This window comes from Gymnoscopelus microlampas (genome assembly GCF_963454915.1).
Source record: "Gymnoscopelus microlampas genome assembly, chromosome: 17".
NCBI lineage: Eukaryota > Metazoa > Chordata > Actinopteri > Myctophiformes > Myctophidae > Gymnoscopelus > Gymnoscopelus microlampas.
In genome coordinates this window covers 42,515,801-42,538,222 of record NC_139954.1, presented here as the reverse complement: position 1 = coordinate 42,538,222, position 22,422 = coordinate 42,515,801, and the positions used below count along the sequence as shown (strand labels likewise).

General features: G+C 41.7%; 1 protein-coding gene across 1 annotated transcript in view; it reads left to right on the top strand.

Moving 5' to 3' along the window:
- Positions 1-645: 645 nt before the first annotated feature.
- Positions 646-22,422, top strand: part of ahr1b (aryl hydrocarbon receptor 1b) — a gene marked incomplete at both ends in the record, with an annotated part of 65,467 nt that continues 43,690 nt past the window's right edge. The window contains 2 exons of the mRNA XM_084084287.1: positions 646-686; positions 3,598-3,785. Of these exons, the coding sequence (XP_083940413.1) occupies positions 646-686; positions 3,598-3,785 (229 nt within the window). The remainder of the gene's footprint in view (positions 687-3,597; positions 3,786-22,422) is intronic.

Below are 22,422 nucleotides of genomic sequence, written 5' to 3'. Positions count from 1 at the left end.
CGATGATGATGATGAGGCTTTAATTGGACATAATATCCCGTTTTAAACATGACGAAAAACAATTAGCTTCGTCTATTAATTAATCTATTAATTAATGGTCGTCGGAATGATCCGTTAAAACGCAGTGATCGCGATGATGCGCGGTTTTTCTGGTCAAAAAGCTGCAGGTTCTTCTCCTCCGACGCACACAACGGTGCACGCGCACTGCATGTGAAGATCTACTGGATGGAGATAATAATAACTGATAATAATCGTTTTCCATCAACTATAACTTGGTCGTTTTTTCGTTGTGATTAAAGACATAAATCTGTCAATTATCACATTTTCCCACGGATCTGAAGTCTGGACTTTGCAGCCTGACCTGCAGCTTCACTTGGGAACCACAGTTGTATTTTACGCAAAAGCTTTATTATCATCACAGCTTAAAAAGAAAAGAAGGTCAAAGCAAGTTGCAACTGTTTATTTGATTTTATTGTATTTATAGTTATGGTTCTTCCTCTAGAGGATTCAGTGTAAGAACGATTTCTTGCAGAAGACAGTATAGACTGCTGTCTGCGGACAAGACTGTTCGGTTGGAGGATTCATTTGGAGGCTTATATAATATATATATTATATTATATAAGAGAGATACAGAGAGTTACAGTCATGTATGCAGGTCGGAAAAGGAGAAAACCAGTCCAGAGAGCGTAAGTAATAATGGATTTATAATGCATTTTACATTTGTGTAAATCTCTAAAGTGCTACAAAAAGCAGATGCATACAAAATAATCATCACCACTAAAAACATCTGAGAAACCGAAACAAAACATTTAAAACATGTCCAGTGTAACTATTTCTTAGAAAAAAAGAAAAAAAAAGGTAGGTCGGTCCTCTTAAGAGTCATCCGAAGATACAACGAAATATGTTTATAATTGTAGGTCTACTCTCTAATCACTTCCCATGGCAATTAGCCTCAAGTGTGATCAGTGTGATCACATTTGATTGATTGGGTTATCATCTGTATGTCTTTATGAATTAACGTCTAATTGTGTGTAAAGGCTATTAGGCCTATAATAAGTTAATTCTGGGACTTATAAGGCCTGTATAAAGTGACGCAGACACAGTGCACCATCATCCTGTTCGTTACCCTCCTCTGAATTAGTTAAAAACTCGAAAACAAAGTTTTTTTCATCTCCATAAATCTATAACTTAAGTTTATTACATTTAGATCTTTGTAGGCCTATTTGCTCTAACCTTGCAGTCAAATCATCTTTATTTTAGAAAGCCTAATAGGCCTATATACTGTAGGCCTGCAGCAGGGCTTGCATTTTCATATCATTTGAATACAAAATCACAACTATAAGGCTACATATATAATATTTGTCCACTGTATAGGCCTATGTGTGTTATAGATTAATATAGATGTTATAGATGAATGTTATGCTAATGTTATAGAAGCATATGTTATAGTCTATAACATATGATGTTATATATAGATGAATGTTAATGTTATAGATGAATATGTTATAGATGAATATGTTATATTAGATGAATATAGATGTTATAGATACATTTTAATATAATTTGAATATCAAATCACAGCTAAGGCTACATATATAATTGTTGCCCACTGTATAGGCCTTATGTGTGTTTAGAGATGAACTGGAATAATAATAATAATAATAGCCAACCTAAATTGATGGAACATTTTTCGATGATAAATCAGCGTGTAACTTTTGGTTGGCTTGACCTCAAAATCTCTGCATTGGTGCTGCAGCCATTTTCTGTCAACACGCCCTTTATCTTTGATGATGATGCAAGGGGACACTTTCCTCAACTCACCTCATCTGACTGCTGCTGTTTTGATCATTCCTGTAGCCATTCAGGGTCCTCAAAGGACCCACACATTTATATGTAGGCTCTTTGGCCATGGACCCCCATCAAAAAAAACATAGAAATATTGTGGAAAAGAAGAAGAATTGTGCCAGGGAAACCTGGCACAATTTTCTTCCTTTCCAAAATTCTTTAGACATTTGAAAATAGCATAGATCTGAGGCTGATTCCACAAATGCCTTAAATCAGTGGTTCTCACACTTTCAAGAGTTTTCAAAAAATGTTTAAAAAAATAGCAGATGTACAAGCTACACGTGAAAGCTTGTAGATCTGCTATTTTTGAATAGCCAACGCAGAAATCTAAAATTTCACATACACTTTCCCGGTTTTAATGGGTTGGTAAGAGAATATTGGTTATTTCATTTAAAAAAAAATAGTTTTCCACAATATTTCTAGATTATTAAAAAAAAAAAAAAGCTAAAATAGCAGATCTACAAGCTTGTTGTGTCATCACGTTGTGAGGCTTGTGAGCTTGTATAGATCTGCCATTTTAAAATATGTGAAGTATAGGATGTACTTATATGTGCAGTTTGCTAGGAACAGGTGCATTGTGCATGGCAGCTTTGCATTCATTTACCAATTTGCGCCCAATTTGCTATAACATAAAATATGTTCAAATATTATGTGTTATAATTTAGGAAGAGTAATCCACCAATAATCCAAGAAAGCAATAAATAATTGCATAATTATCCTCAGGCCTAAAAATGGCTTTATCGTCATTCATTTAATGCCCAAAAACAAATACAATGCAGAATATGGGCCACCGTGTCAATTCATAAGGAGAACATTATTGCAATTATTTCGTAATACATGAGTGACTTAATAAGTAATTAACTAATTCATTGATTAATAACTAATTGAAGCATTATAGTATGTAGGCCTGTGTTTTGCAACAAATACATGTTCTGTTTTTAATTTGCCTTATTTATTTTACTATCTTTATAGGGTCCCAGGGTTTACTCTTCATTGGTTTATTTTAATTTCTCTCACACGCGCACACACACCCCCACACACAACCTATGCAACACTACCACTATGTGTTTCCTGAAGACAATGGCCATATATATATACTTTTTTTCTTTTCAAAATAAATATATTTAAAAACAAATTAGTGACAATTAATAAAAAACTATTCACTGAATATCCAGTATAGGCCTACATACATTCAGCTATTTGGACATGGGGTTGGGGGAAGAAGAGAAGATGGGGGGGGGGGGAATGTAAGGCCTTTTTGTGTTTCTCTCAAATTGAGACAAAATGAATACCTTTGTGTTGGTCATCTTAATTTAACTGGATACTTATAAGTTCAGTAAACTGAAGTTGTATATATATTCTTATTGGGATTACACTTCTACACTTATTACAATTATATTTGATATATATGGTTGAAAACGGGCAAAGAGCCTTTAATAATAATAAGCCACCGGAATATCTGAACATCCCGGAATAATATTTGAGTTTATCGGATCTTATAGCGCTATATTATAGCGCTCCTCCGTAGGCCCATGGTGTAGAGCAAGGGTTCCCAAACTGTTCTGACAGCGACCCCCCAAAATAGTCACATTTGAATTGGGGAACCCCCCCCCCCCCACCCTGACAAGCACTTGGAATTGTAGGAGTTAAGGCATTACATTTAGTTTGACTCGGTTCCACAGATAAATATTGTGAAAATTATTTGGCCAATATTTGACCATACCACCCCCCCCCCCCCTCAACCTTTCCCAGGGTGAAGCAGCCACCGGTCGAGGTGACCAAGTCCAACCCGTCCAAGCGACACAGGGACCGACTAAACGGAGAACTGGAGAGACTGGCCAGTCTGTTGCCCTTCCCTGAAGAGGTGACCTCAAGCCTGGATAAACTGTCCATCCTCCGCCTTAGTGTCAGCTACCTGCGAGCCAAGAACTTCTTCACTGGTAAAAAATGATTCTTGTGTTTCTTTGTAATCAGTTGGTTGTGACCTGCACATGATTCACAATATTTTGACTGGTTTGTGTGGGCAACAGCTTTGAATGGAGCAGTGGTCCTCCAACGTTTTTTTCCAATGACCCCCAGTTTGGCTTGTGCGGGTCCATTTGGTTCCATTTGCTCTCTGAGTTACTGACAGATAAGGGTACATTTGGTTTCCAATTATTAATAATTTAGCTGGGGACCCCCATAACTCTGAGAGTGTACACTTTGTACACTGTCGGAGTTACACATCTGGAAGGGTCCATTTGGTTCCTAAGTCCTAACTATCAATAATGTAGCTGGGGACCCCCTGGAGCCACTGACACTTGACCCCTTAACTGCTCCACGAGTGCCGAGCTCACTGCTCCTAGTAGTTATAGGATGGATAAAATGCAGAGGACAGAATTCACGTATGTGCAAATATACTGTGACAAGGAATGGCGACCAATTATGTCATCATTTATTCATTAACCCCCCTCAAGGACCCCTGGGGGTCCCTGAACCCTACTTTAAGAACCACTGGAATAGAGTATAGTGAATGGTGTCCTGAGTTGATGTTAACTGACAAGTTCTGGTCGCCGTCGTGAACCCAGTTGAGGATCCCCTGCTCCAGTGAACGTGAAGTGAGCGCGTGTACCGCATGACTTATGTACAACAGCACTGGATGAACACACTGCTGTTGGTGGTGCGTTTGTCATCAAATGTCACACATAGCCTTAGACAGTGTTCTTGCACTTGTTCAGTGCTTGGGTAACATGCTGTGTTTTGACAAAGCTGGCGTACTTGAGATTGAATCGTTGCCTCATTCATTCAAGGATGTTTTAGAGGCTTAAAGGGGTAAATTGCACACGTTTGGTACCTTTAAAAAAAAAAAGGTTCTACTGGCAGGTTTCATGCAAATGTTGAACAACCTATACTATGCTTGCATTTGTGGGAAATGATTAATGTAGGAAATCATTCTAACCAATGATATATGCGCTTGAAAAACATAGCCTAAGGCGTGTATTAAAGTAATACCTAAAAAGGGGTGCTTTTGAAGTATTTGGTTAAAAAAAATCTGAACTGCAAGATACTGAAGAACATCTGGCTTTATGCATTGAGGAAGGAATTGCAAAACCTGCACCAACCCAGCGAATATGTTTGAACTGCAGAATGTCGACGACCACTGTTTTTGCTTTTCTTATTTTGTGTGGCCAATGACCCCCCCCCTCTCTTTTTCTATACCAATTTAAAATGACTCCCTACACGTTTCGTTGTTGTCACTGCATGCTGTTGTACCCTACTGGCTCACCTGCCAGTGAGGAGCCTCCACCGGGAGGACGTAGCACCTCCATCCTACTCCTCCCATTCGACAACCTCCAAAGATTGCCCTGCCCGCCGGGCTTCCCTTCCCAAACATAGCCAATTTGTGAGTGTATAGTCGCTCGCCAATTCCGTAGGCACCCGTCGACCTCCTGTCGAAGGTTTTCCACCAGAGTAGGGATGGATGCTTGGGGCTCAAGTGGGTATAATGATATGCTAATCTACAAAAAGGGTTTTCCCCCAGAGTAGGGATGGATGCTAGGGGCTCAAGTGGTTATAAAGGCCCTCAGTTGTTGCTGCAGCCGTTATGAGAATGTCACAACACTCCATCTCCTCCGTGTCTCTGGGTGCGGGACGGGTTTTCCCTGACGCCCTTCCTTCACGCCACATTTCGTCAACCAGTGGAAAGGATGTGCAGACAAGACTTTCAAGTGAAAGCAAAGCCAGTCTAGACCAGTGTTGCCGTGTCTGCTTATTCTAAGCGACTTATGGGCTTGTTTTTCTGTGAATATTGATGGTTGAGGGTTTTTGGGCTTGTTTCCATTTTTGTAAATGTATTTCTCCGCAGACCCCCATCTGAAAATAGTTTTCAAACATATGCCAAATATTTTGCTTTTTCTTTTCAAGATCTTTTTGAAAATAGCAGATATACAAGCTCACAACGTGTTGCAAATGCAACACTTTGTGAGGAGATTGGCTATTTTCAAAAAGCCAATGTATATACAGTAGGGCTATAGTGCTCATGTAGCCTAGTCGCTTCTTTTGGGCTCGTTTTCATAGACCTGGCTGCTTATTTCTCTCACAAAATTTGGCAACAGTGGTCTAGGCCCTCCTCACTCAAATGTATTTGATTCCCAGAGAAGGGCCCCCCCCCGCTCAATATTTCATCAAGGCCAGTGTGTGACATTTCTTTCATTCGTAGAGATAAGAGAGAGTTGAGCGTTGCTCTGGCTCCATTAAAAAACGACTGCATGCCGCGTTCTGTGTGTGGATCAAAAAAAGAGCAGTTAGCAGTGGACGACGGATGCGTAACGGTCTTCTTCTCCCCGCGATCGGAGCGAAGGCGCCGTTATTTTAAGGCTGCGATCTTTTAAGAGAGAATATGCTGCAATGCGTCCGCCGGATGCTCTCGGCCGGCATGAATTATTGAGAGAGTTTAAAGAATTTATGAAATGGAGGGAGAGCAATGTTTGTTTAAGGCAGTGGCTTTTCAAAATGGCTGTTTGGGGGCGAGACTGACAGGATCCAGGGGAGGTGATATGAGTGTGTTTAGGAGGGGGGGGGGGGGGCAGGGGGGAGCTGCCAAAAGCATGTCTTTTTGATGTGTTTGTGTGTGTTGTTGACGGGAGGAAGTGTGGTGTACACACAGCAAGAACCCTGAGTGGAAAGCTTTATGTTTGCCTGTTCCGTATATACTGTAGTTACAGTAGACCAGGGGTCTTCAACGTTTTCAGGCCAAGGACCCCCTAGCTGAGAGAGAGATGAAGCAGGGACCCCCTACTCTATATTATATAAAATTGTGTTTCATATTAAAGTTTTTTTTTTACTTAGTCTGCTCTTTTTTCCCTCTACACATAGCCTCTTTGCCAAAAATAGCAGATCTACAAGCTCTCAACGCCTCGCAGCGCGAGGCGTTGTGAGCTTGTAGATCTGCTATTTTTGGCTAACATTCCCCTCAGAAAAGGAATTCTAGGGTTCAAGTGGTTAATGTAAAAAAAACTATATCCTATCACACAAAGATTTGGCGGACCCCCTATAGTAGCTCTGAGGACCCCCTAGGGGTCCCGGACCCCCTGTTGAAGACCCCCCTCCTCTAGATCTATTGAGCTCTGGTTGAGATTCATGGCCCAAAACCCAGCGTGTACAAAGCCCTTGAATGTTTCAGTTCCATTTCCTTACCCGTCATTGCTTTGGTTAAAACCTATAAACCATTTATAGCCCAATGCACTTTCTCATTGGACAACTAGAATAGTGTTGATGGGCTATTTGCAATAGCTGTGATGTATTTAAAAATATTATTTTTTGGGGGGGGGGGTGGTTAATGAGTGCCATTTACATTCAGTAGCATATCATTGTTGTCGGGTGGAAACCTCATATGTGCAAAACAGTTACTTTTCAGGATTCAGGATTTCAGGATATCGTCACCTTGCTAAACTAATGGCCTAAGTCATTTTTTGAGGAAAATTATATTTTTGCCTATAAGTCAGCTCTTCATGACACTGGCCATCTCTGGTAAAATCGCCCATCTCCTAATTGAAAAGGATCATGCTGTTCACTCCCCTTTTAGTATAATGGCCTAACTCCCTAGTGTGACTTAGGCCAAAATAGGCCAAAAAATTGCCAACAAATTACCCCCCCCCCCCCCCCCCCAAAAAAAATCCTAATTATTGGCAGAGTCAGATTTAATCCTATTTAAACCTATTTAAATCTCTTATGTTACATAACTGACAGACAGTGTTATTTTCATTTGAATAGACATAATTTGTTATAAACGTTTTGGGTGAAATGATTAAGAAATATCTTATAGTTTTGTTTTGGATCAGTTTTTAATTTTTCCTGAAAAACTTTAAAAAATGACTTGGGCCATTGAATGAGTTTAGCAAGGTGACGATATTAAAAAAAGAACGCGTTGCATGCCGGCGTCACGTTTTTGAGCTTGTAGATCTGCAATTTTTGCTACTTGTAGAGCATTAATTTACAGGGGAAAAAAACATAAAAAGAAAAAGAAATATGGGTTTCTGCCCGACAACGACGATATGGAAGCATTCGATGGCTCGCCTTGACCCGTCAGAATATATTATTGATAGTTGGAGCTCAGAGCGTATAGGTCAGATAGTATCCCAATGCATACATAGGCCCATGTTGTCTAAGTGCATTAGCCTACTTCCCGGACTGCTCTCTAAGTAATTAATGAGCTGTGAGGGCCGAGTACATTAAGGGGGAAAAGGAAGGCGTTCCGCAGGGACAGACGACACACTGGAGCCCCTGGGCTGCCTCTGTTGGCCAAGCACACAGTCATCTGTTGTATGTAAACATTGTTAAACACTGATTGTCAGGCTGGGAGTATAGAGGCATCTCCCCGTATACTGGGAGCACTGAGCCATGGTGGCTATACAGCTGTATTATATTACCGTGCCAAGTGGTGGAAGAAGTATACTCACATGTTTTGCTCAAGTAAATGTATCAATACTGCAATGCAGATATACTCTGTTACTCAGTAAAAGTCCGGAATTCAAAATTGATTGAGTAAAAGTACAAAAGTATTGGTAAATGTACTTAAGGTACCAAAAGTAGAAAGTAGCCTACTCATTATGCAGAATGTCCCATTTCACAAGTTCAAAATGTATAAGAAAATATTTAGAAAATAACCTATCTACAAGCTTACAATGTGTCGCGATGCATCGTGAGCTTGTAGATCTGCTATCTTTAAATGGACGAAATATATATATATATAGGGCTGAAGTGGTTAATGTGTGTGTTGTAATAATAATCAAAACCTACAAAGTAACTAGTAACTAAAGTTTTCATATAATTGTAGCGGAGTAAAAAGTACAATATTTTCCTCTGAGATGGAGTGGAGTAAAAGTATCGAAAATTGGAAATACTCCAGTAAAGTAAAAGTACCTCATCATTGTACTTAAGTACAGTACTTGAGTAAATGTACACCACTGCTACTGTGTGTGTGTGTGTGTGTGTGTGTGTGTGTGTGTGTGTGTGTGTGTGTGTGTGTGTGTGTGTGTGTGTGTGTGTGTGTGTGTGTGTGTGTGTGTGTGTGTGTGTGTGTGTGTGTGTGTGTGTGTGTGTGTGTGTGTGTGTGTGTGTGTGTGTGTGTGTGAGTGCGAGTGTGGTTGGTTCAAAATCTGGCTATTACTGTATGTCTGGGTGTGAGGAATATACCATTACTGTATGTCTGGGTGTGAGGAATATACCATTACAGTATGTCTGGGTGTGAGGAATATACCATTACAGTATGTCTGGGTGTGAGGAATATACCATTACAGTATGTCTGGGTGTGAGGAATATACCACTACTGTATGTCTGGGTGTGAGGAATTGTTTTAAACAATGAACAAATGAACACAAACATGGCGTGCTACTTCTTTTCACTGCTTGAGTGAGAAGCATAATGACGAATATTTAATTAATAGGCGTCATTAGTTTGGCGGAAGAGAGATGGAGAGCGAGATGTTCGTGTGTGTGTGCGTGTGTCGTGCGTGTGTCTTTGACACTCAGTGCCCTGCACTGCCTTGCTCAGCGTCACGCTGAGCAAGGCAGTGCAGGGCACTGAGTGTCAAAGACACATAAATTGTGCTGTGAACTTGTAGATCTGTCCCCCCCCCCCCCAGAATAGGGATGTTAGGGTTGAAGTGGGATACAAAGTGAAAACAAAGTTCCTATATCGCTCAAAGATTTTTTGTCTTTTGTAATTACAGTAAAATGTGGGAAATTACACCAGTGACAAATGGAGCTGATATTTACCCATGACTAGAGGTTTGGGCCGCTTCTCCTCTCCTCAAAGCTATCAATCAATGCTAGATGCCAGCGTTCAAGTGGTAATGTGGTCTACGTCACAGTACTTGTGACTTTTGAGGACACTTCTGTGCAGCTTACCCTCCTCTTATTGTTACTTCTTGACATGGATAATTTGGTGTGGGGAATCAATTATATGGATATTAGTGCTCTCTCTCTCTCTCTCTCTCTCTCTCTCTCTCTCTCTCTCTCTCTCTCTCTCTCTCTCTCTCTCTCTCTCTCTCTCTCTCTCTCTCTCTCTCTCTCTCTCTCTCTCTCTCTCTCTCTCTCTCTCTCTCTCTCTCTCTCTCTCTCTCTCTCTCTCTCTCTCTCTCTCTCTCTCTCTCTCTCTCTCTCTCTCTCTCTCTCTCTCTCTCTCTCTCTCTCTCTCTCTCCCCCCCAAACGGTTTTCTTTTTTACATTTAACTCACAAGTGCAAACTTGCCCTACTTATAAAATACTTTAGTTCCAAAGAACAACAATAGACCCAAACTTACAAAAATGAAGAATGAACCACTTAAGCCCTATATGTGTGTGTGTATCAGTGGCGTCGATTCGGCGAAAGCTAAGGTATGACAAGGTCATATGACAGCATTAATATCAAAGGCCACCAAACACCCAGAGGTTAATAGTATGCCAAACAAAGGCTAAATTGTAACATGTCATGTTGCGCAAATGGCTTGAGACAACAAAAGCCTTTTCAAATGCAGTCTCATCCCTCTGCTACAAACATAAATATTTCAAATAATATCCAAACGTACAGTCTACAGCATGAGACGACGGGGCTTGCCCTTAATTCAAACCTTCAGTTAACCCATTAAGACCTGGAACTGTGTCATTTTTAGATTTGAGCAAAAAAGCATTATTTTACACTTTGGGCTATTCAAAAATAGCAGATCTACAAGCTCATAGCCGCGCTACGAGCTTGTAGATCTGCTATTTTTGAAAAATCGTGAAAATGTGTGCAAATCTTTGAATATATATATTTTTAAAGCGAACATTTTTAACTCAAATCTTTGCTTCTGGGGGTCCCTGGAACAAGATATTTTGATGGGGGTCTGAGGCAAAATTCATATAATTTTGGGGGTCCTTGACATGAAAAAGATTGAGCACCACTGATATAGAAACATACGTTTTTCAGAAGGATAAGGATAATTCCTTTTAACAGGTCGTTCATGAAAGTTCTTGCGGTCTTGTTTCCAATGAGAACCTGTGAGCAATTAGGGGTTAAGAGTCTTGCTCAGGGACAAATTTCATTACATCGACACATATGCTGGCCTGGCCTGGAATCGAACCTGGGGCAACCAGGGCCTCTGGCTCCCTAGGCGGGCTCACTAACCACTCAGCTATGGCCCCCCCTAAATCTCAAATACTGTTGAGATTTAGCAGACATGTAAGAGACATGTTAAATATCCCTCAAACGATAAGAGACATGAAACTTTCTACAAAAAACGTTTTTTGTGGTCTGAGTGTTGACTTGTCATGGAGTGACATTGCTCTCAGAATGAGATGTGACACATCATGTTGTACATCAACAAAGCTATATTGTTGTATGTACCGCGGGGATGCTTAGCAGCCAAAGCTGCTTACAATGCCTGATGGTTGTAACCTGTAGGAGGACGGACGGCAACTAGATCAGGGTTGGCTGATTAATCCCGAGATGATATCATAGCAGTTGTTATCGTGGGTGCTATACCGCAGCCCTTTGCAATGCAGTTTACAGTAAATATGGATGGAGATTATGGTGAATAATCCCTCTGGATTGCTGTGGGATTCTGGTTCACGGTTGGGTTTTTTTTTGTTTGCCGACCAATGTGTTGACCGTCAGTGGTGGAAAGTATAACTAAGTACATTTACTCAAGTACTGTACTTAAAAATGGTCAGGTACTTTTACTTTACTGGAGTATTTCTATTTTCTTGTTACTTTTTGTACTTCTTCTCCACTACATCTCAGAGGCAAATATTTAACTGTTTTACTCCACTACAATTCTTTTGACAGCTTGAGTAGTTGGCCTACTTTACAGATTTAGATTATTGATACAAAACACTTACAGTAATTCAATTTTCAAATTTGAACACAGGACTTTTACTTGTAAGAGAGTATTTGTTATATTGTGGTATTGCTTCTTTTACTTAAGTAAAAAGTCAGAGTACTTCTTCTACCACTGTTGACCATGCGGGCGCAGACAGAGGTTAGAACATTCAGCCTTTGGGGAATAACGTGGAGTCATACCTTGGCATGGACCACTGCTGGTGACAGCAGTGGTCCATGCCAAGGTCCATGGAAGGTAATAAGTACCGTACTTCGTTGCTGTCGGGCAGAAACCTCCTATCTCCATATTTTTACTTTTCGTGTTTTTCGTAAATTAACGCCCTACTTTAACAAAAGTAGCAGATCCGCAAGCTTGTAGATCTGCTACTTTTGCATTTTTTTGCCGTTTGCTGTTATTACAGAATATACATTAACAAATTTTAGACTTCTACAAGCTCACAATGCGTCGTGAGGTTGTAGATCTGCTGTTGTAGATCTGCTGTTATAGATTTTTTTTGAGTAAGTTTCACATCTTGAAAACTTGTGAAATTGACTATTCTGCATGATGACTACTTTTACTTTTGGTATTTTAAGTATATTTTGATGCCAATACTTTTGCACTTTTTGAATACAGGACTTACTTGTAACAGTAGTATTTCTACATCGTCTTATTGCTACTTTTACTTAAAATAATATAAAGTAAATCTTAGTACATTGCACCACTAAACAGTAAACAATCAACTTAACAAAGCCTGGGAGTTTTGGTTTGTAAATCTAATGATTTAACGCCCCAAAACACAACGTTTATGCCTGACTTGTGAGCCATGACGAACAGAATGAATGACATGATGGAGGTGGGGGGGGGGGGGTGGTTATGGAGGGTGAAATAAAATGTTCACAAGTTTCCATAAGGCAGACATATCTATTGTAAGATAGAGCTCAAAATGTATCCATAAATAGTTAGATGGCAAAAATGGACTTGTACATTGATGTGCCGTGGCACTCCTGTCACTCTTGGTTCAGTAAAACCCTAAAGTCCAGTTTATAGACGACATACACAGAAATTACCGTTCACATGCGCAAGGCATCTTTATTGACAAACAAGGGAAACTCCCTTTATACTATGTGAATAAAAGAACAGCAAATTAATGATATTAAAACAATACGACCTGATATATCACGAAGGCAATTCGCTCCACATCTAGGTCTGCATGCAAACAGGCGTTCGGTTGAGCGCCTGGAGAATTCTGAGGTCCTTATCTTTAGCATTCAGTATATCAAAAACAGTGGATGGCACGTTCGGCCTTCTAATTGGAGTACAGCTTCTGTGCTCCACACTCTAGAAAGTAAAGGTTGACGGCCCAAGGTTCCACAATGGACCATCAACCCCTCCTTGGGTACGAATTTAGTACCCACAACACCTAAATGTGAACAGTATTTTATAGCACTTACTTTATAGCATAACATATGGCATGTTTAAAAAATCAGGTCCCATTTTTTTTCTTTTTGAGTCATGTGAGCCGAGGAAAACCCTTTTCTTTGAAGGGGAAACTCTGAACTAGGCTGGGGCAGTCCCAAACCTACCATCTGGACATGAGCTCTTATTGGGGACAATTACAGTACATCATTTGATACCAACAAGTGTATAGCTAAACTTAGGTTCCCTCAGTGGGAGTGCTTATTTTTTCTATTTTTTATTATTTGTGCATTTTGGTTTCTTCTTCTCCAATTCCTCCGGTTGAGGTAGTCACTTTTCCGAGCCCTGAGGAGGAGGTTCCGACAGAGTCCAAGACTAGGCCCCCCCCCCCCCCCAACCCATCCAGCGCCACTAACGAATGTACTTGGCACTGAATGAGCCGGAGGTCCCATTCCCAAGCCCCCGGGTCCGTACCCTACCAGTGCCTGAGACCGGAGCCCCCCGTATTATACACAGGGGCCCAAACCCCAAGCGCCAGTCAGATCCGTACCCTCCTTGAGGTCAAAAGTCGGGGCGCAGATATCGTGCAGGGGTGTTCTTCGTCAAGTTCAGCATGGGGGCCCAGGTGGCAATATAATGTTTCTGTGGTGTGTATTGGGATTCCTCTGTATCTGCTCTCTTATCAATTGCCATGTGTATTCTGGCTGAGAGTGATATGGGTACTAGCCAAATTAATTGTGTGGTCACCCTCCTTGATATCACAAAAATGGGTGGGGGTTTGGTGGTGAGTCTTTGATCTGTGTATGCAATGGACTGTGTGTGCGTGTCACTGTCTCTCCTTCCTTACACTTAAGTGTCAAAAGCAACCATTGAACATGACAGATTGATCGAGAGGTCAACTAGCTTGCATATATACATATCTATGCATGGCGAAACATCACATAGATATACAGTATATATAGATGAGTGACCAATACAGCTAACGAACAGGCCAACCGCCGGTACTCTGCATATATACATATCTATGCATGGCGAAACATCACATAGATATACAGTATATATAGATAAATACCAACAGTTAACCTGCCCATCAGCCGCACCGGTCACCCTGCCATAAGTCTATAAAGCACATTAATTTAACAAAGGTTAAAGGCAACATTACATACTTCAAGTATGAACTTAGTATAGACACTTAACATTATACTACTGTCTCTATATAATACTATACTATCTCAATTATACTATACATTTGCTATCATACTATATCCCTCCTTGACCTGACACCCGTCAGGGCACACAGCATAGGAATGTGCAGAGGCCAGGGTGCAACCCTCCTTTATCCAATATGTGGGATGGTTCAAACACGTACCTATAATTATTCACTTAAGTTTAATGGGTTAGTTAATTAATTTTCATTCTTGGAAACAACTTTCCAGTCAATTGACATTATTCTCGGGCTCTGCTCCCACCAATGACCTGTTTCAGAGAAATGGAAGGTTAAGACAGCAAAAGTGTACAAGTCTCTCCTGCAAGCAGTCGACCTGCTTTAGAGAAATGGCAGGTTAATGACAGCAGAAGTGTATAAGTCTCTCCTGCAAGCAGTCGACCTGCTTTAGAGAAATGGAAGGTTAACCACAACATAACCAACCGTAACACATAGTTTGGCCTTCGGTTAATCACATCAAAATAGCATGACAGAAGCCACCAAGTACACCACCCCGAAGTGTGCACCCTTCAGAGGCCGTGGACCGTGCAGCTACTGTCTGTAGTCATAAATGTTCTGCCAAGCATCACCCAACGTGCTCGTGAGCCTCTCGACAACACAGCCTAACTCAAGTGCAACAGAAATCAACTACCTTTCAATTCACGTAACTAATTTAGATAAGCATTTCACTTAAGTCCTGCATAATTTTAGTTTAATTTTGAAACAACAAAAAATTGATTGTGGCATTCTATTTCACTACACATTCCAACAGTTTGTCACTTGTCACTGGACCTCCCTTAACAGGGCTGTTTTTTTCACTTATTACATTATTGAAGTAATCTCTGTCCATGACGTCTAATTAACACTGCCTCAGCTGTACTATTCACTTACTATAAATATGTTATAATTTAATCTTCTGACACTACCCACTAATCAAAGTTGGGATCAATTTTTTGTCATATAGTTGTGTAATTTCATAACAGACCGAATTGTGTTATAGATAACGATACGGCCAAGCATTGATAGCTCTGGTGTGCGTGTCTCTATTGTCACTTATAAACATAAATCGTGTTGTGTCCTCTCCAGATCGATAGAAATGTATGTGTTTGCACATGTCGAGGCCATAACAACAGAGAGCAGGCAAGAGGTCAACCCCAGCTGCGTATATTCCACTGGCTGAAAAGACGAGAGGTCATGTGTCCGTGACCATAGCATAGTAGTGAACTGGTGTAAAGTCTCTTAAACATTCAAGGTCTGAGTAACCCAAGCTTCCCCAAGGCTTGGTGTCTGTTCCCCATAGGTGTCATCAGAAGTGAGTCTCATACACGTATCACAGCTTGTATCTATTGCTGGCCCTCTACGTCATATCCAGAACGATGGTTTAAGTTGTGGTGTTTCACTTGTAGCGCACACAGCACAGTTTGTTGTACAGTTCCATGTTCCATCAGGTCATAGCTGGAAGTGAACCTCTGCCATTCATGTTGCAAGTTAGCATCGAATGTGGAATCAATACATCTCTAACTTCTGTGAAGGTCCATTTTGGGAATATGTCACTTATTACACTTAAGTCCTTCGGACCTCCCCACTCCTGTGCCTCCTGCACCAGGGCGCAGTCCAAGGCTAGACCCCTTTCCACTTGAGGTCTACACCCAGGTCACCCTGGATAGAGAGTTCAAGCCTCCTGCTTCCCGGCGTCTTCTTTTCAAAGCCCACCGATCACAGGAGCATCACTCGCTTACATGACTGTTGCACTCCGGCGGTCGCTTTGAGCTTGTGATGGCCTGACTGTACATTGAGCCGGAAGCAGCGACCACACGTCTCCTGTCGGGGAGCACGCCATGGTTTTAATGCTTTTTGCGATCCGACCGGCGGGTGACCCAGTCGATAGCGACCCCTTACCCGTTGGCGTGGTTGGCGCCCCAGGCAGGAAACCGACGGTCTTGTCCTGGCCCCGCTTGGCTACGGGAACCAGAATATTAACCGTTTTCACCCGCCTTGCCTGTAACCGGTGAGTCACGCAGCTCCCGTCCGGTTAGGTGTGGACTGTCATCCACGCACCATGTGCTGCCAACCCTAGGAGAGAGCGGCAGTCGGCACATCGACTAGACGGTTCCACAGCAGGATGTTGATTCATCCTTGACAGAACACGGGGGCCCTTCAGTCTCTCCCCAGCACTATAATTCCGTCTTTAACGTGCTCTGGGAGCCTCGCGACCCCGCTGCCGCCTGTTACACACAAGGGATTGGGGAGCCTACCCCCTAACCTCATGTGTGGAATGCCTACAGGCACTGTGTCTGTGGCACTTGAATGTAATTTGATAGTGCAGTCTATGTGGGAAATCGGTGTCAGTAAGGCCTCTGTTCTGCTCTTGGCCTTCATGTGTGCGTGCTCACTTGTTTGGTCTATAACAACTAATGTTTTAATATCACCGCACTATCTGGACTCCAAAATGCGTCTCGCCACCAAGAGAGACTACTGGCCCTGGCACGGAAAGAAATTATGAGGGGTTCAATCAATGCCTGAGTAGGGTACCAATACTTAGACGCTTTTGGGCTTTCTGTCATTTGCGTGCATTCTTAAAATTATTATTATTAGTACATTTATTATATATATATATGTATTTATTTTAAACTAAAAACTCTACTATCTTATTATCGGTCAAATTGGCGTAATTTTATATCTAGTTTTGTTTGTCTAGAATCACTTCTGCTGGCTGGTCCTCCTAAGAAAGTAAACCACTTAACTGTTGTACACCATAATTAATTTCAGCGAAAATATAATTAACCAATATAGTTGCCCCATACCTAAAAATGCAGATTCACTTGAATATTATTGTATGCAAGCTACTGTTTTCTCTATATTTCTGCAGAATTTTGTGAAGAAACTAATTTATTTGAACGTCATATTTCTCGCTTACCTCTGACCTCGCCTTTTTTTTTTTTTTTCCAAAATAACTGACTCCAATCTTCTAATCTTAAGGGTTATATTCCCTAATTATCTGTTCCACCCAATCAAGAGCATCAACGTTGCCATGTGGAGGTACTCTCCTGCAAGCACAGGTCCAGCATTCTAAATTTGCAATGAGTCCTAAATATCCAAGGTTCCCAGTAATTATACTGGAGTAGATGTACAACATTGGCCTCTGAAATGTAGTCGAGTATAAGTAAAAGTATTGACAACTGGAACTACTCTAGTGCAGTACAAATGGAAAACCTCAAATGTACTCAAGTAGGACACTTGAGTAGATGTACTTTGTGACCTTCCAACACTGAGCCCCATGTGTTATCTTCCTTGCTTGCATTCCTAAATAGAACAAAATCACTAAACAAAAGTGCTCACGGAGCAGACTACACTCACTTACATGTACTTGGGTCAAAGTACCAAAAACAAACGCTGGTATCAGAGTGGAGTGAAAACCCACAGTTAGAAAAGTAAAATAAGCAGCCTGTCCCCGATCACAATTTCTCATACCTGACATGCACAATTTCCCCCTGAAAATAGCAGATCTACAAGCTCGAAGTGCTCCAGATGGAAGGGCTGGTGAGCTTGTAGATCGGCAACTTCCAAATGGCTGAGGTGCACGCAGGGTTGAGGGAGTTTTATTAATGCATTAGTCATCAGTGTCTGCATGATGAGCAGTAAGCAAGGTATTCAAAATGTCGGAGCTCACACAGTGGAAGCACACTATATGCCTCTAGAAATGCTGAGACGTGGTGGAGTGGAAGTTAAACTACAGACAGCTGTAAGGGCTATCTAAGGAAACAGTACTTCACGACTGTACTTGAGCACAATATTGGACCTCAGGAAGACTAGTCTCCTCTAATGTGTAGATTAGTGGATGCTCCTTAGAAGACAAATAAACAAACAAACAGGACTTACAGAGGCCTTCATTCATTCAGGACGACACACATAACATACATATAAGGACACAGTGTTTTTTTCCCCTTTTTTTTATGTAAGACACTACCTTAACAGTGTATTTGTTTTTTGTTTTTTTTGTTTTTTTGTTTTTTTTAAGACCTTAACAGTGTATTTGGTTTATTTCTAAGACTCCACTACAAGCCTTAACAGTGTATTTGGTTTATTTCTAAGACTCCACTACAAGCCTTAACAGTGTATTTGTTTTTTTTCTAAGACTCCACTACAAGCCTTAAGGTGGCCGGCCTACATTCAACATACAACCTGTAGTATTTTTGGGGTCTTCCCTGAGCCGCAGTCCCAGCTCACAATCTGTAGTATTTTTGGGGTCTTCCCTGAGCCGCAGTCCCAGCTCACAATCTGTAGTATTTTGGGGTCTTCCCTGAGCCGCAGTCCCAGCTCACATGTAACCTACCGCTCGGACCCAGCAGCGTACGTCCTCAAGGCCCGTTTACGGTCGTCACCTCCTGTAGTATTTTTGGGGTCTACCCTGAGCCGCAGTCCCAGCTCACCTGTAGTATTTTTGGGGTCTTCCCTGAGCCGCAGTCCCAGCTCACATGTAACGACATATAACGACATATAACGACATATAACGACATATAACGTACACAACTTAGGCTACACGCTATCTTCTCCCATGAACCCAGTGTAGTTTGCGATTTAGAGAGCCGTGCAAAGGCAGTTAGTGTAGTGTCTCATAGAAGTATAGAATATTGTCTATAGGAGTATAGAATACAGAGAGACTGTGTAGTGTCCCAGTAAACTATAAGATCATAGAATACAGAGAGACAGATGCTGGGAGGATCGACTCGGTCCACCCAGCCACTAACGGGACATCATGGGGTATAGGAAGTACAGAGCCTAAGTATTAATACACAAAGGTCATTCAATCTGCTGTTCAGTGGTGACTTCACATGCGAGCAATCATATTTACACATTATCTTTGACAATTGACCTAAATTTGGTATAATACAATTCACATATAGCACCGCGTGTACTCTTCCTGGGGCCCCAAGGAATTGTAGCACATAGTGTATGGGCGAATTGTTATTTGGATCTTATGGATCCAGCGGTCGTCTGGACTGGACAGGGTCACGGTCGGGGTCACCAGCTGATGTGCCGTGGCACTCCTGTCACTCTTGGTTCAGTAAAACCCTAAAGTCCAGTTTATAGACGACATACACAGAAATTACCGTTCACATGCGCAAGGCATCTTTATTGACAAACAAGGGAAACTCCCTTTATACTATGTGAATAAAAGAACAGCAAATTAATGATATTAAAACAATACGACCTGATATATCACGAAGGCAATTCGCTCCACATCTAGGTCTGCATGCAAACAGGCGTTCGGTTGAGCGCCTGGAGAATTCTGAGGTCCTTATCTTTAGCATTCAGTATATCAAAAACAGTGGATGGCACGTTCGGCCTTCTAATTGGAGTACAGCTTCTGTGCTCCACACTCTAGAAAGTAAAGGTTGACGGCCCAAGGTTCCACAATGGACCATCAACATGTACAACAGCAACACACACGTTATGCAACTCCCTACGGATCAGGCCATGGATATAGAAAATGAATTATGTAAAACGCTATGCTCCTAATAGGACACGGCTTTGTTTTGCGCACATGAAATTGTTGAGAGAGAGCGAGAGCGAGAGAGAGAGAGCTGTACACTTCTGTTGCCATTGTACTGTCATGCAGGGGCGTCACGGCCATTCACTGTGCGTACGACGTGACACCCTCACTCTCACAGATCTGTGATTTCATACCCCCCACTTTTTGAAAAAAAAATATATATATATTTTTTTATAATAAATCGGTAAAATCAAGCAAAAATGAGAATTAAATAACCTAACCCCCGAAATAAAGTAACCAAAACACGAAAAAAAAACTAACAAATACGCCCAAAAAACGCGCAATTTTGAAAACACAGAATTTGTTTACATTTGACAGTTACAAATGTTTTTCACGCTTTTTCAAAAAATAGCAGATCTACAATATCTGCTATTTTTGAATAGCCAAAGTGTAAAATAAGGGGTATAGTCCACCGAAAGTCCATCCCCCCCACCTTCTGAGAGCCTGTGACGTCCCTGCGCATATAAAATTGTTGAGAGAGAGAGAGAGAGAGAGCGAGAGAGAGAGAGAGAGAGAGAGGTGTACACTTCTGTTGCCATTGTACTGTCATGCCAACCTGCAACGCCTGATTTACAACCGGAGATAGTCGATCCACAAGCTCCCTAGTCCCTACAAGTTCGTAGATCGGCTAATTTCCGACCGGCACACAACTATGTTTAAAATCAGCCGTAATTGAACCTCCAAAACAAAGCATCACTTTAAAGTTTCTTAGAGGTGGAAATGCTCTTAGCGTGTGTCTGGATTCACATCATTCAAATCTAATTAATTCACTCTGTTTACACATGTGTACCATCACGCTACTATATATTGTTGTGCCCTACTTATGATGATACCTATGATCATACTACAGAGTCACACAACGCATCAAATATGGCAGATCCACAAGCTCGAAACTGCTCAAAAAGCTTGTCGATCTGCTACTTTCGCTATCTTTGAATTTGAATACTGAAAAGTAACATTTTTAGACAGGTTTCCACCCGACAGAGACGATAACATAATTACAAAATGATAATAAGGGAGAGAAATTAGCCATTATATATTGAAATAATGAATTGTGAAAGCAACCTTGAGTATTAATGAAGTTAGCATCTCCCTGCCAACACAGTGCATCGCCACACAGTGACACGATGGCACGCATTGAAACCCGTGCACTACGCGCTTGTAGATATCTCTTCAAGTGGCAGTAGGGACATACAGTAATGCATGTTGGGAGTTAACCGTAGCAGCGTCACCAGCCGCTCTCTGTCTCTCTCTCTCTCTCTCTCTCTGGAGCAGTGGTTCTCAAACTTCTTCATGTCAAGGACCCCCAAATTGACACTTATTAGCCCACGGACCCCCATTTGAAAAGATATGCCAGGGACCCCCATAAGAGAAGATTTTTACGGCTCTAGCAGTGATTCTCAACCATTTTAATTTCAAGGACCCCCAGTTTAACATGCATTAGGCTACAGACCCCCATGTAATGGCATTTCTATCTCTGGGACCCCAATTTATATTGTAAAATCAATGTTAATTTAACTCTGAGACTGTACAAATGGATCCAAATGGACCCATTAGATTTGTACACTCTCAGAGTTACAGACCCATAAGGGTCCATTTGGTTCCTATCCATCATTTAGCTGGGGACCCCCTGGAACCCCCTCAAGGACCCCTGGGGGTCCCCGGACCCCACTTTGAGAACCAATGCTCTGGAGGACTTTCGTCCGTCGGTGCTCTGCGGCCATTCCGGCGGGGCGATGCTGCTGCGGATTGGTTACATAAGCTTCGGCGGTTTGTTGTGAAAGTCTTGTGACATGTCATGGTACTACTACATCGGGCAACACGGCGGTCTGTTCGGGTGGGGGGGGGGGTGGGGGGGGATGGGAAGGCTTTTTCCTTCCTGTAGGTCATCATCAACTCAGCACGCAGATGAAAGGGCGGAGCTTATGTGGGCTAAACGGCGAGCAGTGGGTCATCCCGATCCTCCCCTCCCCCGCCCGCCCGCTAGCCCTCATCTCCCAGGCTAAGCTGAGCCAACCATCCCACCCCACACCCCCCCCCCCCCCCCCCCCCTTCTCCCGGGTTAGGGTTGTTAGAGAGGATAGGAGGGAGCATGGCTGGAATGCAGGCCAAGCCGTGCGGAGGTGGGGGGGGTAATAATCAGCAGTAGTGGAAGTAGTACACGTATTTCCTTTTTTTTTTAACTTATAGGTACAAGTAGCAATAACAACACAATGTATACATACTTTTGTTACAAGGGAAAGTCCTGTATGTATTCACAATTGGACTTGAGTTAAAGAGTACAAAAGTGTTTCCATCAAAATAATACTTTAAGTGCCAAGAGTAAATGCACATGTTGCCATTTCATAATTTCTTTCAAAATGTGTAAAGTCTTTTGGGGGGGAAATGGCAGATCTAACAGAGCTTGTAGATCTGCTATTTGTTTTTTTAGAATAGCCAAAGTAGAACATTTTGGCTTAAATTGTGATGTTAGTGGAGTATAGTACAAAGTATATAAAATTTGAAAAATACTCAAGTAAAGTAAAAGTACCTAAATATTGTACTTTAAAGTACAGTACTTGGGGGTAAATGTACTATAGTTACTTT